Source organism: Neolamprologus multifasciatus, chromosome 22 (genome assembly GCF_963576455.1).
Source record: "Neolamprologus multifasciatus chromosome 22, fNeoMul1.2, whole genome shotgun sequence".
Lineage (NCBI taxonomy): Eukaryota > Metazoa > Chordata > Actinopteri > Cichliformes > Cichlidae > Neolamprologus > Neolamprologus multifasciatus.
Genome location: NC_140459.1, coordinates 18,449,066 through 18,464,238, shown reverse-complemented (window position 1 = coordinate 18,464,238; position 15,173 = coordinate 18,449,066). Strand labels below are relative to the sequence as shown.

Genomic DNA, 15,173 nt, shown 5'->3' with positions numbered 1-15,173 from the left:
ACAACAGCACTCCCCGAAGGCAGCAGCCTCCCCCGTTAGAACAGAAATACTCAGGAGTATTATTGAGGAGCACTTGAGGTCTTCACCCCAGATGTTGATGCGATCTTGACCTACGGAGGCTCTACACCCAGGCCCTGATTGGTCAGAGCTATTTTTGGCAGCACAAGGGGGGGACCTCCTTGACATTTTGTTTTAATGTTGTAACAGATAAGGGTACATATCCAACATACTGGAGAAAATGTGATAATGTCCACACCATTTATGTAACTTTACCTCTCTGCAGCAACACCATGGATTTTGAATCAAACAATTTGGAGCCTGTATTTCATGAATAGTTAATGAAATAGTTTGATTAAACATGTGGAATTGAAGCTCAAATTCTGCACTTTGTGCTTCAAATCAAATGACTGTTTGATTTAAAATCTACTTTGGTCTTTTAATGCTACATGTACGTTTGGCTGATATTAATGCTCATCTGTGGCTTGTGAACAGGATGAGGTGAGTTTTAAAGGGTTTGTTGCATCATAGCAGAAGTAGATTTTATAAATATGCAGACTAGTTGCAGAAACGGATACGATGACTCATTGAACTGTATAGAAATTGCTGTATGCAAGGGATAGTATTGTATTCAGGTAAATGCAGAGTTGTGTTTCTACGAGAATGTTGTGTCTGCATTTTGTAAAAGTCAAGCTGTCGATCCCGCTGTCTGTGCTCTAACTTGTTTCCTGTCATAAAGCACAAGTCAGTGAACCCCCCTGAAATGCTGCTCCAACGAATCTCCTCCTCACCGTATTACACACAACGCTTTGAGTTAATTGGAGAGGAAAGAGAGGGTTTAGTCAGCACATTGCTCAGCTGATGAATGACCAAAATGCATTGTTTGCCGAGAGTCATCTCAGTGTATTTTTCAAACTATCCCTTCTGTGGCTGGAGCACTGTTTACGCATCAGTGGGCTAAAAAATATACAATGGTAATTAGGAAGTGTCTGTTTATTCACGCGTGGTGTCCGGTGTCTTTCCAGCTGTCTAAGATCTACTCTGTCTTTCTATTTGTAGCGTCTCGCTATTGGGAAACTGCGGCTGGGCAGGCAGACAAAACAAAAACAGTCTGAGAAGTCGCTCACTGACTCACATCTCACATTCAGTTGAGAAGAGTGAAAGAGAGACGTGTTTTTTTTTTTTTTTTTACGAGAGCACGAGTTAAACCATTCAGATCAACTAAATCTTTACTGCTGGATTTTAATCAGCTAAATTGATAATGAAGGTTAATATTATCGGCTGATAATTAGCTGTTTTTATATTGAAATTTCTAACGGCCAATAAGTGAAAAAGAAAAAAAGAAAAGAAGAAATGAGAGAAGCACCCATAAACCGTGTTACGAGTGTTGGGGTTGCAAAAGTCAGGCAGAGTGTGAACAAGTAAATAAAAAACTAAACTCAAACAAATCTGATTGTTTCATGTGTCTAAAAAAAGAAAGAAAATCAGCCGATATATTGGAATATCAGAGTTTTAAATCACCTAATATTGGTATCAGTATCGGTCTTAAAATTCCTAAAAATCAGCCAGTCTCTATAATTTATTAACATTTTGTAAATTTGTAAAATATATTTAGTTATTATATACTTATTAATAATTGGGAAGTATATACTTATTATATACTTTCCATTATATTTAACGTATTATATTTAATCCATCCATTCATCCATTTGCTTCCGCTTATTCTTTTCAGGGTCGTGGGGGGTGCTGGAGCCTATCCCAGCTGTTATAGGGCGAGAGGCGGGGTACACCCTAGACAGGTCGCCAGTCTGTCGCAGGGCTAACACACAGGGACAGACAACCATTCGCACTCACATTCACTCGCACATTCACACCTAGTGGCAATTTGGATTATCCAATTAACCTATCCCCACAAGCTGCATGTCTTTGGACGGTGGGAGGAAGTCGGAGTACCCGGAGGGAACCCACGCAAACACGGGAAGAACATGCAAACTCCACACAGAAAGACCCCGGCCTGATGGTGGAATTGAACTCAGGACCTTCTTGCTGTGGGGTTATGGTGGCCCTTTAAAGCAGTACTTAGCCACCCTTTTTGTCTGATTTTAATAAGTTCCTCTTCATCTGTCGTCATGTTCCAAATGTGGTCTTTTCACTTGTCTTAAATAACTTTTCAGTAGCTGGGACCACATCCTCATTTGTAGGAGGCGTGTGCATGAATTGAGCCTGCGGTTTTGGGGAAAGGCCTCAGAGGGGAGTAGCATTGGGCCGGGCAGATCCGCATGCACTAATGAGAGGTGAATGAATTGAAAAAGGGAGCAAGGAAAAGCCGACAGAACGCCAAAAAGGATGAATGTGTGGTCCTGCTCCTGAAATTCAGATAAATTATCTCCAATGAAACATACTCTTTGAACACTTTCACACACTTAATTTACTTTTTAGTATAGACCATATTTTTAACCCGTTCACACTATTTTGAGAAATAGTACAACATCATTGCAAACACTCACTTCTTCTGCTCCAGCTTTGCTCACCTAATAATTGATTTCCTCCCAGGCTTCTGATTGGCCTACAGTTATATACATACAGTCGCTTTGGCGTGGTCTTGGCAGCGCTTGATGTAGTTTTTAAATTTTCGTGTGGAGGGAGATGTGTTTTAGATGGTGTTTGTGTGCATTCGATTTAAAGAGTAGCAGAAAGCAGAAAGCCCTCTTTTAAAAATATACCCGTGCACATGTCAATGTAGCCTCATCTACGTCGACTTGCTACAGCTTTTTAATATAGTAATGAATGACTATGTGCAGCTGTATATTCTCAGCTGTATATTCTTTACAGCCTGGCGTCACACGTGCTGTTTGAATGATTATTTTCCCCCTAAAAAAACACGTAGATCTATTTCTTCACATCATGACCAAAGAAATAAATCCACATATTGCCTCCTGTCTACCTGTGCTGTCTTCCCTGGACATTTGTTAGTTTTTCCTGATCAATCAGTCAAGAGGTCACAAAAAAGATCTAATCATTTATTCTTGCTCCTGCCTGTTATTTTTGATGTTTTCTTACACTTCATGTGAACCCAAGAGATAGTGATGGAGTGAGACAAATCAGGTCTTTCTTATCATTTCTTCTTCTGCTGAACATAAATATGTTTCCAATTTCTTTTTGTTTTTGTTTCACACTTGGCTGTTGTCCTCTGTCCCAGTGGAAAATTTCTCAGTGGAAACGGTATACAGATCAGGCTTTGTGTGCTTCTCAGTTCAGCTGTTGTCGTCTGACCTGCTGTATTTTTGCAAAGCAGCTTTTAAATGCAAACGCTTTAAATGCATTTCATTTCTCACACATTAGCCCAGTTAGAGACTTGTTGATCGTATTACTGAAGATAAACGGCACCATTGTGCGAGGCTTTGAGAACTGGTTTGGAGTCCAGCAAGTGTTCTCTAACTTTGGGCTGTGACATGTTGACCAGCTGGACCAGCAGCTGCCACCTGGATAATCCTGCCTTGTTGTTCTAGATTTCAAATGGCACAAAGGGCAGCCAGGGAGAGGTTGTGTATTTGTTCATTTCTCTCAGCTCTTTTTTGCTGTATCTTTTACCCACTTTGTTCTCAAATGGTCCTTCCATGTTCACTGTTATTGTGCTGTGGATCATGTTGTGGAGCTGCAGAGTTGCAGTATGTAGTTAAAGCCAAAAGCAAAGCAGCTGGGCTCCATCACGCTATTGGGGTGATCTGTGATAATCTTACCATTGTTGAGGTAATCTCGGTGTGGGTAATGAAGTTCTTGTGATTGTCTGACGGTTAGTTTTTAATCCTCCTCTCACTGAGAATATGGGATTAAATAAATTCATTGTAGCTCTCTTGAGGAACCAATTATATATATATAAAAACAATAACGTCATTAACGGATAATGAAAATAAAAAGAAACATTATTTTCTAACATATCACCATGCTGAGCCTCCTTTAATTGCACTGTCAACACTTACACTGAATCTAACAATAACCTTTTCCACCTGTTAAGTGGGACAGCGAGGTACAGTAGTGCCAGTGTTTTCCTCTTTTAGGCCCCACGCAATTCCAGAAACACAATAACATGAAATTAGAGTTGATGCCCTGTGCGTAGTGAAAATGTTGTTGAATGGCATCAAATATTTTGTTGTTAACAGCTAATGTCTGCATGTGAGAACTTTACCGTGATAATAGATTCGGCATTTTAAAATGTTCCCTAACAGTTGTCCTGAACTTAATGATGGAAATTCTGACTTCCCACATCTGCAGAGACACTGAAAAAAATTTAAATGTTTATATTAAGATGAGAGCAGCTTAAGCATGAGACAGAATCAGTCAGAATTTATGTTGTGTTTAATTTCAGGGGAGTTCTTCAGCTCAAGTGGCCATTACTTCTGTGGGGCGAAGTTTTTTTTCCTAGCTGAACCGCAGGTTTCCATTTGCTTAAGAAAGGGACATTTCTAATTTAAAAGATCTATTGTCCTAATCTAAAAGATTATTTTAGATTATTTATTTTATTATTTTATCCATAATAATAATAATAATAATTATTATATTATCCATGTGCCATGAGACCAACCCTGCTGAATTTTTATTATATTATATAATCATATATATATTCCTGATGATTATATATGATTATATATATATAACTGTGATGTTATATGTGGAATCTTACTGCCTGACAATACTGTCACCCAGTAAAATAATAATAATAATGGATTGCATTTATATAGCACTTTTCTAGACACCCAAAGCACTTTACATTCACTCTCACATACACACACTAGTGAAGGCAAACCACAGTTGTAGCCACTGTGACAGAAGCGAGGCTGCACCATCACACCATCAGCCCCTCTGGCCAATACCAGTAGGTGGTAGGGTGAAGTGTCTTGCCCAAGGACACAATGACCAGGACAGACAGAGCTGGGGATTGAACCGGCAACCTTCCGGTTACAAGATGCGCTTCCCAAACCCCTGAACCACGTTCGCCCCAAAAACTTAATGGGGCGAGCCACACTTAACTTAGTGTGGCAGGAAGCAGAGTTGTTTTTTCACTAATTGGAAGATCGGTGGTTCAATCTGTGGTTCCTGCATTCCTCAAGTCAACTTGTCCTTGACCAAGATACTCAACCCTAAAAACTTTACCTGATGTTTGAATCGTGTGTGGTAGGAACGTTATTGTATAAATTTGGCTTGTTTTGTGCTGCGAGTGGAGAGCGAGACTAAAATATCATTAGCATGTCACAATAAAGGTTTATGGCAGGAATAAGCAGTACTTCTGATACACAAACCACACTCAGAAGATCAAGTGATTGGTGCTGTTTTTCTTGTCTTCTGATTTATCTTTAGCTGTTTTATTGATTTCATTGATCGTTCGCAGAGTTATTCAGGATGTTTCACAACAGAATGAAATAGTTTCTGGCTTGTGTGTGGAACACATTTTTATTTTTTGATAATAAAAATAGAATTATAATTAAATATGAAAATAAAATAAAATTTATAACTTTTATATACTCACTTGCCAGGGGGATATTTTGAGTCCATGCAAATTGTAACCTCAGTTTCCTGTTCTTAGCTCCCAGCACTGGGTGCAGTCTTCTGCTGCTCTAGCTAATCTGTGTATTTAGAGATGTTCTGTATATCTTTAGTTACTGTTGCCTTCCTGTCAAAGCAGTCTGCCCCTTTTCCTCTGACCTCTGACATCAACAAGGTTTTTTTTTTCACTCAGAGAACTGCTGCTCATTGGATATTTTCTCTTCTTCAAACTATTGTCAGTAAACCCTAGAGACGGTTGTGCACAGAGTTGCTGCAATTGCTGCTCATTAGATATTTGCAATAATGAACAGTTAAATCAGGGTACGTAATAAGGTGGCAGTTGAATGGCCTGACAATTTATGCAAAAAACAAACAAACTTGGTTCCATGATTGATTTTTGTCCTACTCACTGAATATGACCGTTTGCATTGTGTTACAGATCAGCAAGTGTTTTCCTGCTTTGTGTGCAGTAATTTTTTGTGTTTGTGGTTAATCATGCAGAGACTAAACAATATATGTAATGAACTGTGTGTGTAACTGGTGTGTTTTTGTGTGTGTTTCAGTTTTCTTCTGGTGTTCAGCTGCTTAGTGCTGTCTGTGTTCTCCACCATCCCCGAACACCAGAAAGCTGCAAACCAAGGTCTCTTCATCCTGGTAGGACCCCTTTCTTCCCTCTAGTTTGCCCTCTTATTTATACTTATACAAACACATTTATGGCAGATCCAGTGCACATCGTCACACGCTGTCCTTGCATGCATGCCGTCTCACTTGCTGCAGTCCATCCATGCATGCTTGCGTATGTGCTTTTCTTCACCGTTAGCGGCGCAGATAGCCATGTAAGCAGGTGGGAGGATTCAGGTGTTGTTGACTGCGCAGGAAATCACAGACATGATGCACTAATCCTAATAGCTATCCCTTAATCCCCTCTCTTCCTCTGTACTTCAGCTGCTTTAGTGAAAGGTAATGGACACCCTTTTCCTCCTTCCTAACCTGACTCGTCCTCTCTCAGCCACCTTTTTCCCCTCTCTCTTCCCACCTTGCGCTTCGTAACGTGTTATTTAATGGTAGTACTCTTCACTTCCACGTTCCCTCCCTTCACTCTTTCGATCAATCACCTGGCCATTAGCAGACAATCACCCATTAGTGGATTTTACTTACATGAACATTTGCTCTAATGACAGATTGGTTCAGCGCATTATAAACTGTCTGCACGGTCTAGAAACCTGAAAGCAGGAAAGACGCGTGGAAAATGGTTTGACTTGAGTCAGAACTCTAAAGCTGTTAAATTTTCAGTTTAGAAACTGAACATATGACACGAATGTCCCAGGCTACGGTTTTTCTCTCTCTGCTAAGACCTTTAAAATGATATCATGGGAAAGGTTAAATAAACAGAGTGCAGGGAATGTAAATCATGTTATGAAGATTCACATTAGTTCATGTGTTACTGTAAAAAAAAAAAGTAAAATATACTTCCCAGCTAGATGTTCATCACATGCAGTGTGACATATTGTGTACTTTTCATGTTACCATGATCCTTTCCACAGCACTGATATTTTTCCTTTTTTTTTCATTGTGGTCTCTCAACACAGAGGCTGTGTTGAGTTCACTTGAAAGGTAACATGGTCCTTTTTCCGAAAAAGGCGTTTAGCGTGTGGCTACAACACAAGCTGAACATAACCATGATCCAAAATGGATCACTGGCAACTATATACTATATACTATACAACTATACAATAGGCGTTGGGCACATAAACACCAGATTGCTACTTTGAATAAAATAGACAGCTCTGTTTGGGAGGCAGTTAGTGAGCGTGACACTGGTTTAACAATTTAATGGGAACCCTGTAAAATGATGATTAGTTGAACAAACATAACTGACCCTTCTTTCACTCTGTGTGTGTCGCTTGCAGGAATTTGTCATGATCGTGGTGTTTGGCTTGGAGTACTTCATCAGGGTTTGGGCAGCCGGATGTTGCTGCAGATACCGAGGATGGAAAGGACGACTGAAATTTGCCAGGAAGCCTTTTTGTGTCATAGGTTAGAGTGTGTTTATTTGTGTTTTCCACCTGTTTTCTACTGATTTGGTGCTGAAAAAGCAGCTTAAAGTTGGAACCACTGACATTTATGGCATTAAGAGGGGGTGAAATTTCATAATTCACAGAAGGAGCCTGTAAGGGATGTTTCTCCTCTTATGGGAATTGCCTCTATAATAGCTACATTATGTAACACTGGAATAAGCCTGCGCCGCGTCGCTGGAAAATATGTGAAACTATTAATGTATTCATATAAAAGTATCCCTCGGATGCTGTTTCTTTCTTTGTCATGATGTGAACATCTTCTCTCTAGACTTCATTGTGTTTGTGGCGTCACTGGGAGTGATTGCAGCAGGCACGCAGGGCAACATCTTTGCTACGTCCGCCCTGCGCAGCATGCGTTTTCTTCAGATTTTGCGTATGGTACGCATGGACCGACGAGGAGGCACCTGGAAACTTCTGGGCTCCGTGGTGTATGCTCACAGCAAGGTGGGAATGACAGGCTGATAAATATGCAGTTAGGTCCCTATGTTTTTGGACGGTGACACAAAGTAAGATTTTCAAAAGTAGCTTAAATAAGAGTTTTTCAAATCAAACAATGGCCAAATCAGTTTCTTAATTTCAGCACAACAGAGCAGCTTTTCAGTTACTGGAGTCAAAACTGGAGGTGGAGAAACTCACGAACAAGCAAGGAGGAAACATTTCAATGATGCCCCTGGGATCTACACTTCAGTCACTAAATGCAAAATTTAATCTGCATATTAAAAACAATCATTTACTTTGGTAAAAACTTTCAAGTAAAGGTGAAAGTTTGCACTTCAGTGGCATGGTGACTGTTTGATTTAAAATCCACTGTGGTGGTGTACGTTGTCCAAACTCATCATACACATGTTCTGCCATGTAAACACTGTTTATCTGGTTTATGTTTAAGCAATAACATTTCATTGATTAAGTTGTACACTGAAAATGAAAAGTAAGCTAACACACACTAGCCACTTGCAGCATTATGGATTATTATAAGAGCAGAGAGGAGGCTGAGGGCTGCCATTAAAAGGCCCGCGATGACATGATGGGAACTAATGGGATAAATATCTCAATAGCTTTCAGCGTTAAGGAATATCTTGTGACTCTAATGGATGACCAGCCGTTGTTTGATTACATTCACTGGCCTCAAACATCAAACTCGCTGCTCATTTCTGGCAAATTAGCTGTTACCTTGTTGTGCTGACTTCATCGCCTGTCACCCAGCATTCGGTTGGAGAACACGTATATATACGGTTGTCATGATGATAATAGTGATGAATTGATGCATCAGCTGTCAGAGCAGCAAAGTCAAAGTGGAAGCCAAATGTGATTATGATGAGATTTTAGCCCATAATGATAATAGAGATACAGCAGAGACTGTGGTGGATTGTGATGCTGCTGACAGGTGTGACTAATACCACTGTCTGTCTCACAGGAGTTGATCACAGCCTGGTACATAGGTTTCCTGGTCCTGATCTTTGCCTCCTTCCTCGTCTACCTGGCAGAGAAAGACATCAACTCAGACTTCAACACTTATGCAGACTCCCTCTGGTGGGGGACTGTGAGTATTGCTAACTGTGCCCATATATGGACTCCCTTTGCAAACATCCCTTATCTTATCATCTGTGATTTAAATGCTCAAGTATACCCAGATGACATAAACATAATCGAGGGCTTGCAAATATCACAGGACCGCTGGGATCTATAAATTAAGATTCAGGAGGTGGTAAATGTCTTGTTTTTGGCCAGTTTGTTTAAAGAAGACTCAGCTGTAGGTGAATGATTGTTGTGTTGTGTTATCTGAATGTGCATTTCACAAACCTTTAGGTATGTGAGCTGTGCATTTTGTCCGTCTGATTGTCAGCAAGACTGCAAAAAATCTGCCAGGCTGAGTTCCACAATGGAGCAAGAGCAAAAGAAGAGCCTATTAAGTTTTGGCGTGGATCCACAGAGCTTCTATTAAACTTCTCACTCTTAGTCTTAGAGGAGGGTTCAGCGTGAGATAATTCACAGTGATTTCATAATTAACAAAACTTGTGACCTCTAGTCACTGCAAAACATCTTATGAAAGATTGCTGTGGTTTTTAAATTGACACAAATCACAGGTAGAAATGAGTGCACTTTCATATCAGATCTTTTGATTGTGGGAGTAACTTCGTGAATATATGCTTGAAATAATTTGCTCTTTTTAAAAGAAACAGTGCAACATGTCAGTGCAGTTTTTGAAAACTGGTAATTTATTAGGCCTCTCCTATTTTGAGCTCGAGATCTGTATTTCTTCCTCTACTCAGATAACTTTAACTACGATTGGCTACGGTGACAAGACCCCTCATACGTGGCAGGGACGGCTCCTAGCTGCGGGCTTTGCTCTTCTGGGAGTCTCTTTCTTTGCCCTGCCTGCTGTAAGTCTCCTATATTTACTCACAGTTCGCGACTCCTTCGGCATTGCCCAAAGTCACGAGTTGCACTCCTGACATTAATTTGATCTTTGACCCTCAGGGAATTTTGGGGTCAGGCTTTGCCTTAAAGGTTCAAGAGCAACACAGGCAGAAACACTTTGAGAAGAGGAGGATGCCTGCAGCAAACCTGATACAGGTGACGGCCACAGCAAGAGTCTCAAAAGCTGTTTCATTCGCACTCAAGCAGGAAACCACACAGGCTGCTAACCTTCACTGTTTTTATCGCTTTGTGTTTTTTTTCTTCAGGCTGCATGGCGTCTCTACTCAACAGATGCCAAACACTCCTATCTAACAGCTACTTGGTACTTCTACGACAGCATGTTGCCTTCTTTCAGGTAGGCGCTCCTACCAAGCTGAGCACTGAGTGGATTCAGCCATCAGAAATCTGCGGGCACCTTTGGCCGTGTTTGGTTGGAGTGTAAAGGCAGACAGAGATTTGAGAGTTGCATCAGAACATTTCTCAAAAAGCAAATCCTGAAACATGTAGAGAAGTTTGTAGTTTGGTTTCTGCTCATGCGTTCATATCGCTGCACACATCATGTCTGCTACCTGCAACCCTCTCTCAGTTAAACTGAGGATTGTAGTGACAGAAATGATTTTGATTTGCTCTCCATTTATTATTTAAGATTTCTGCCACCTCGTTTATTTTTTCAGATTTTTCTTCTACGCAGTGGTTTCTTACATTTTGCATTTATGTATTAATTTGACTAATTTTTATTTGCTTAAAAGGAGGGGAACCTGAGAAACATGAAGAGACACGTGCATCTGTTTACGTTTAAATTAAGTCAGACTTGCACTGCCCGATTCTTACTCTTCACACGTGTACAGTACCGTGCAAAGTCTTGAACTACTCCTCATTTCTTTATGTTTTGTTACCTGGCAATTATCAGAGGAATGCTTTGTTTGTTTATTTATTTATTTTCTTAAGCCACTTAACATTGTCCTACGAATCATTCAAGCAAAAAAATCAGGCAACAAGTCTGATGGAGGGATGAATTCAAATTTAGCATTTTGTTTAGAATCGTCAGAATTTATGGAGGTCAGGAGAAAGGTGGAACAGTGTCAACAGCCATGTGTGAAACATGCTGAATCCTCTGTCATGGTTTGGGGGCTACATTTAAGCCAGAGGATCAAAAGTGTCAAAACTGATGGAATTATGAACACAAAAAAGCCCACTGATGTAGTGCCATATGGAAATCATCTGATTTGTAACGGCTTCATTTTTCAGGATTGCAGTGATCACAAACACATTGCCTATTGAGTGAAAGCAAACCTGCATAAAAAACACACAAAGAAACACTATCAGTCATGGATTGGTCTCCCCAGAGCCCAGACATCAACATTATTGATCATGCTGACAAAGAACCGAACAAAAGGTAGCCAACAGAAGAGCTTTAAATGTCCTTCAAGGAGTCTGAAGAAATATTACTGAAGACTGCTTAAAGACTCGATAAGAAAGCTTGCCTTTTCCCTAGTATTTTGTGTTTCCATGTATGTTTGCACGCGTTTTTAATATCTCTGTGCACCTATTTCCCATTTTCATAGCAAAATATAAACAAATCAGCTTTGGCTCAAGACATTTGCACAGTACTCTACATCTTAGATCTTTCATGTATCCCTCTTCTTTTGAGCGTTTGGACCATCGATTTGGCCTTTTTGTTAGTTTTTCCTCCATTTGTTGCCTTTTTGTTCATTTGTTCATGTGTTTTTTGTTTATTTGTGCACGTGGGTGTCAGAGAACTGACGCTACTGTTCAGTCACCTCCAGAGACAGCGTAACACCAAGAAGGTTCTCCACAACTCCTACCACACGCTGCTGTCTGGGCTGCGGCCCTACAGCTCCCCCTACCTGTCGGGGGACAGGTACGCAACAGCCTCACAGTACATCCAGGCAGGGTGACAAAAGTCTGCCTATAGTCCTACTGTAGGCAATAAGACACAGAACAATACACTCAGCAGGTGTACACACGCAAAAGACACGCTGCTTCCAGAGCTTTCTGCATGGACGCCTTTTATCTAACAGTTCTTCACTAATGTGATCTGAGACCACTGTGTTGCAGGCCCTCCTGCTTCTCTGCATCTTTGTCTGCTTTAGCGCATACTCCTGCCATTTCCACCACCTCTTGCTGTTCACTCACCAGTTTCCTCTTCCTGTCTTCATCTTTCTTCCCCTATTATTTCCATCGTATCTTTTCCATGCCATCCATCCTCCATCCTCCATCTGTTCTCAGGAAGGCAGAAGTTCCATGCAGGTTTGTTCTCCAAGTCATGAGATGTGCTTGTTGAGTAAAGGGCATTCATAGCTGGGATAGATTCATTAGCATAAACTCAAACCAAAGTAACACAGGGTTGTTTATCTAATTTGTAAACAGTGGAGTTATGCATGAGAGCGAAGCACATTAAGGTTTTTGAATATTAAGTTTTGTTGGTAGGATTGTCTCGTTATTGAGGAGCTGCTGTCCCACCGTGATGTTTAATGGACTGTCTTGATGAATATACTCAGGTGAAGCATTACCTTCTACCCTGGCATGACCCTTTCCCACCAACTGATCCCACCTAACTGCTAACTGAGCGTGTCTCAGTAATCCAAACTTGCCTCTCAGAAATATATTTTCCAGTTGAAGGTAAGGGAAGAGGCTGTTTGGACTATTGAGATGTTACACCTCACCCCTCCTCTCTCCGTTTCTTGCTTCTGCTGCGTTTTATCCTCACGGGTAACAACACGTACTCAGGTTGTGTCCCAGAACTTCTCCGCCATCCTCCCCCACTTCTTCCACTCCTCTCTTCCCCTCACTTCCTCTCTCCCTCTGCCTTGTGTGTCTCCCCAGTCAACTCCTTTCTAAAAAGCGGGGTCTCTTCCGGATACACGCTGGCCGCAAGCAGAGGTATCCACGGCAACAAGCCTGTGCACGGGGCACGCTAAATTGTCACAGATCAATACCTAGCATTCTCCTTTAACGGCACATCCTCCTTACCTTGCCTGAAACACCCAAATGATTGTGGGCCAGTGCAGTGATTTAAAATTTTCGTTCATGGAAAAAAAAAAAAGTCTGATGTGAATTTTTTTTTAACAATAACCACTTAAATTAAAGTAGCACGACTTAGCTGATGCTACAGCATTTCATTTTGTTTTAAACAATCAACAAGCTGCCATGTGACACTTCAAACAGTCACTACGTTCTGGTCCACAAATGCTTGCGTGAATCCTTTATTATAAAAACATGCTCTCCTATGTTTTAATATGAGGAAATTTCTCCAAGTTCTTCTTTATTGTAATTGCTGGAGAATGTAGAGCTGAATGTTTTTGTTTTGGCAAAGAAGCGACGAATCCATGTGTTAAAATCACTGCAGAAGTTGTGAGTGATTTACAGCTCTGACAAGTTAAACACATGGATTTTGAGGACATTGAGTATTCCCTCAAAAATCAGTGACTTTTTACTCTTTGAAAAGTCTGATAAATGTCATGCTCTAGTTTTGCTTCCTGCTTTCATTTCAGTTAGTTGGTTCAGTTTTTAGTCTCTTCTTGGAGAAACTGCTTAAATGATTAAGCATGCTTTCCACTTTCCTGTTCATATTAGTCATATTAGTTTGCATACAATGTATTATTTAGTGCTCAAATACTTTTGATTGCATGCAATATTCCTGCATGGCTGTGGAAAGATTCAGTAAAGTTCGTGGTCCTCAGTGGATCCAAATCATTTTACGTCCTTTCCCAGCAGCATGCAAACTCCTTTCACTCTACCTCCCCCGTTTCTTCTACTCTAACCAAAGCATTTCTCATTGCTTGAATGAAATGCGGTTCCCAACAACACTCCCAAGCTGTTTATATTTTCATTTAAATGGCCGGCTACCTTGTAACACATGCAAAACAAAGAGTATATCATCGTAAAAAACAAAATTCTTGAGCGAATGACTTGGCTGCAATTGCTCCGTGGTGCATGATGTTTGTGTTGCCTTATGGATCCGTGACAGGAACATGTGAGTGGCCATAGTGTTGGGTTGGACTACAAGTGCATGCTATAACAGCAGTGTTAGGAGTCAATCATCCGTAGAGAATGGCTGCTAAATAGCTTTTCTACTGTAAAGAGATGACCTCACGTATGGGGCTGACTTGTGGTGAATGGTATAGAGCACTTAATGAGACACCTTTTAAATGGCTGCACTTTGAAGCCAATATTTTGATGCTTATACACTCTGTTGAACGGATTAAGAGAGCTTTTCTGATGGTAGGTGGAGCATTTTTCCGCCGTCCCAGCACTAGTGCAAGTCTTGAATCAGGTTTCGGGTTTTGATTTTGCTGATTCAGGTGCTGTGATAGGCACATTAAATGAACAAATCCTCAGGGCAGAATGAGTTTCTAGCAATTCAGAGTGCTGCATTTGGACACTGCCTCCGTGATAAGTCAGCTAGTCTGTCTTTCGTTGAGACAAAATATAAATGTCTGTCCGTCTCCTTGCTTCGCCTGTTTGTATATGTGATGACTGTTTAGAAAGACAGGCCACATTTTTGGTGTTCTTCCACAATTACTAACAGACTCCTTTCCAACAAGCTCAGGCTGCCCTTCTCCCGCTTCCCTAAGCTCGCAGGATAACACGGTGTAGTGACCTGTAAAGTCAAAGGCATGGACATTGCGATCAGTGACAAAACTGCATTTATCCAAAATGAATACCAGTGCCTGCATATGTTTAACTCTTTCTACTTCGCTGTCAGCGGTAAAATAGGCTTTCGGGATCGGATCAGGATGAACAATTCCCGTTCATCCCAAACCATTCGGAACAAGGCTTCGCCGTTGCCCCCTAGCTCCGGTGTCCGCCGCTCTCCCAGCCAGGAGAACGTCCCCGAGGCCACGAGCCCGGGAAAGGTCCAAAAGAGCTGGAGCTTCAATGACCGCACACGCTTCCGCACCTCCCTGCGCCTCAAACCGCGTCCTCCTGTTGATGGTGAGCAGCCCACACACACTTTCTATTCTCTTTGCATTTAAATGTGTCTGAGTAACTCACCGCTGCTCTGCACTAATAGAGGGACTCGGGGAGGACAGCGTGGAAGACAAACCATACTGTGACGTAACAATGGAGGAGGTGATCCCAGCAGTGAAGACGCTTATACGAGCTGTCAGGTGA

At 41.2% G+C, this 15,173-nt stretch overlaps 1 protein-coding gene across 4 annotated transcripts in view; it reads left to right on the top strand.

Annotated features, from left to right (window-relative positions):
- kcnq4 (potassium voltage-gated channel, KQT-like subfamily, member 4) overlaps nucleotides 1–15,173 on the top strand; it is a 59,272-nt gene that overhangs the window by 32,461 nt on the left and 11,638 nt on the right. For 2 of the 4 annotated variants that reach the window (XM_085149609.1, XM_085149607.1), the window contains exons 2-11: nucleotides 6,102–6,192; nucleotides 7,449–7,575; nucleotides 7,885–8,060; nucleotides 9,031–9,156; nucleotides 9,887–9,997; nucleotides 10,095–10,190; nucleotides 10,301–10,389; nucleotides 11,791–11,916; nucleotides 14,764–14,993; nucleotides 15,073–15,169. In XM_085149609.1, the coding sequence (XP_085005735.1) occupies nucleotides 7,458–7,575; nucleotides 7,885–8,060; nucleotides 9,031–9,156; nucleotides 9,887–9,997; nucleotides 10,095–10,190; nucleotides 10,301–10,389; nucleotides 11,791–11,916; nucleotides 14,764–14,993; nucleotides 15,073–15,169 (1,169 nt within the window). In that variant the 5' untranslated portion in view covers nucleotides 6,102–6,192; nucleotides 7,449–7,457. Of the gene's footprint in view, nucleotides 1–6,101; nucleotides 6,193–7,448; nucleotides 7,576–7,884; nucleotides 8,061–9,030; nucleotides 9,157–9,886; nucleotides 9,998–10,094; nucleotides 10,191–10,300; nucleotides 10,390–11,790; nucleotides 11,917–12,284; nucleotides 12,306–12,881; nucleotides 12,939–14,763; nucleotides 14,994–15,072; nucleotides 15,170–15,173 lie in introns of all 4 variants that reach the window. The other 2 variants (XM_085149610.1, XM_085149608.1) reach the window with 2 other exon arrangements.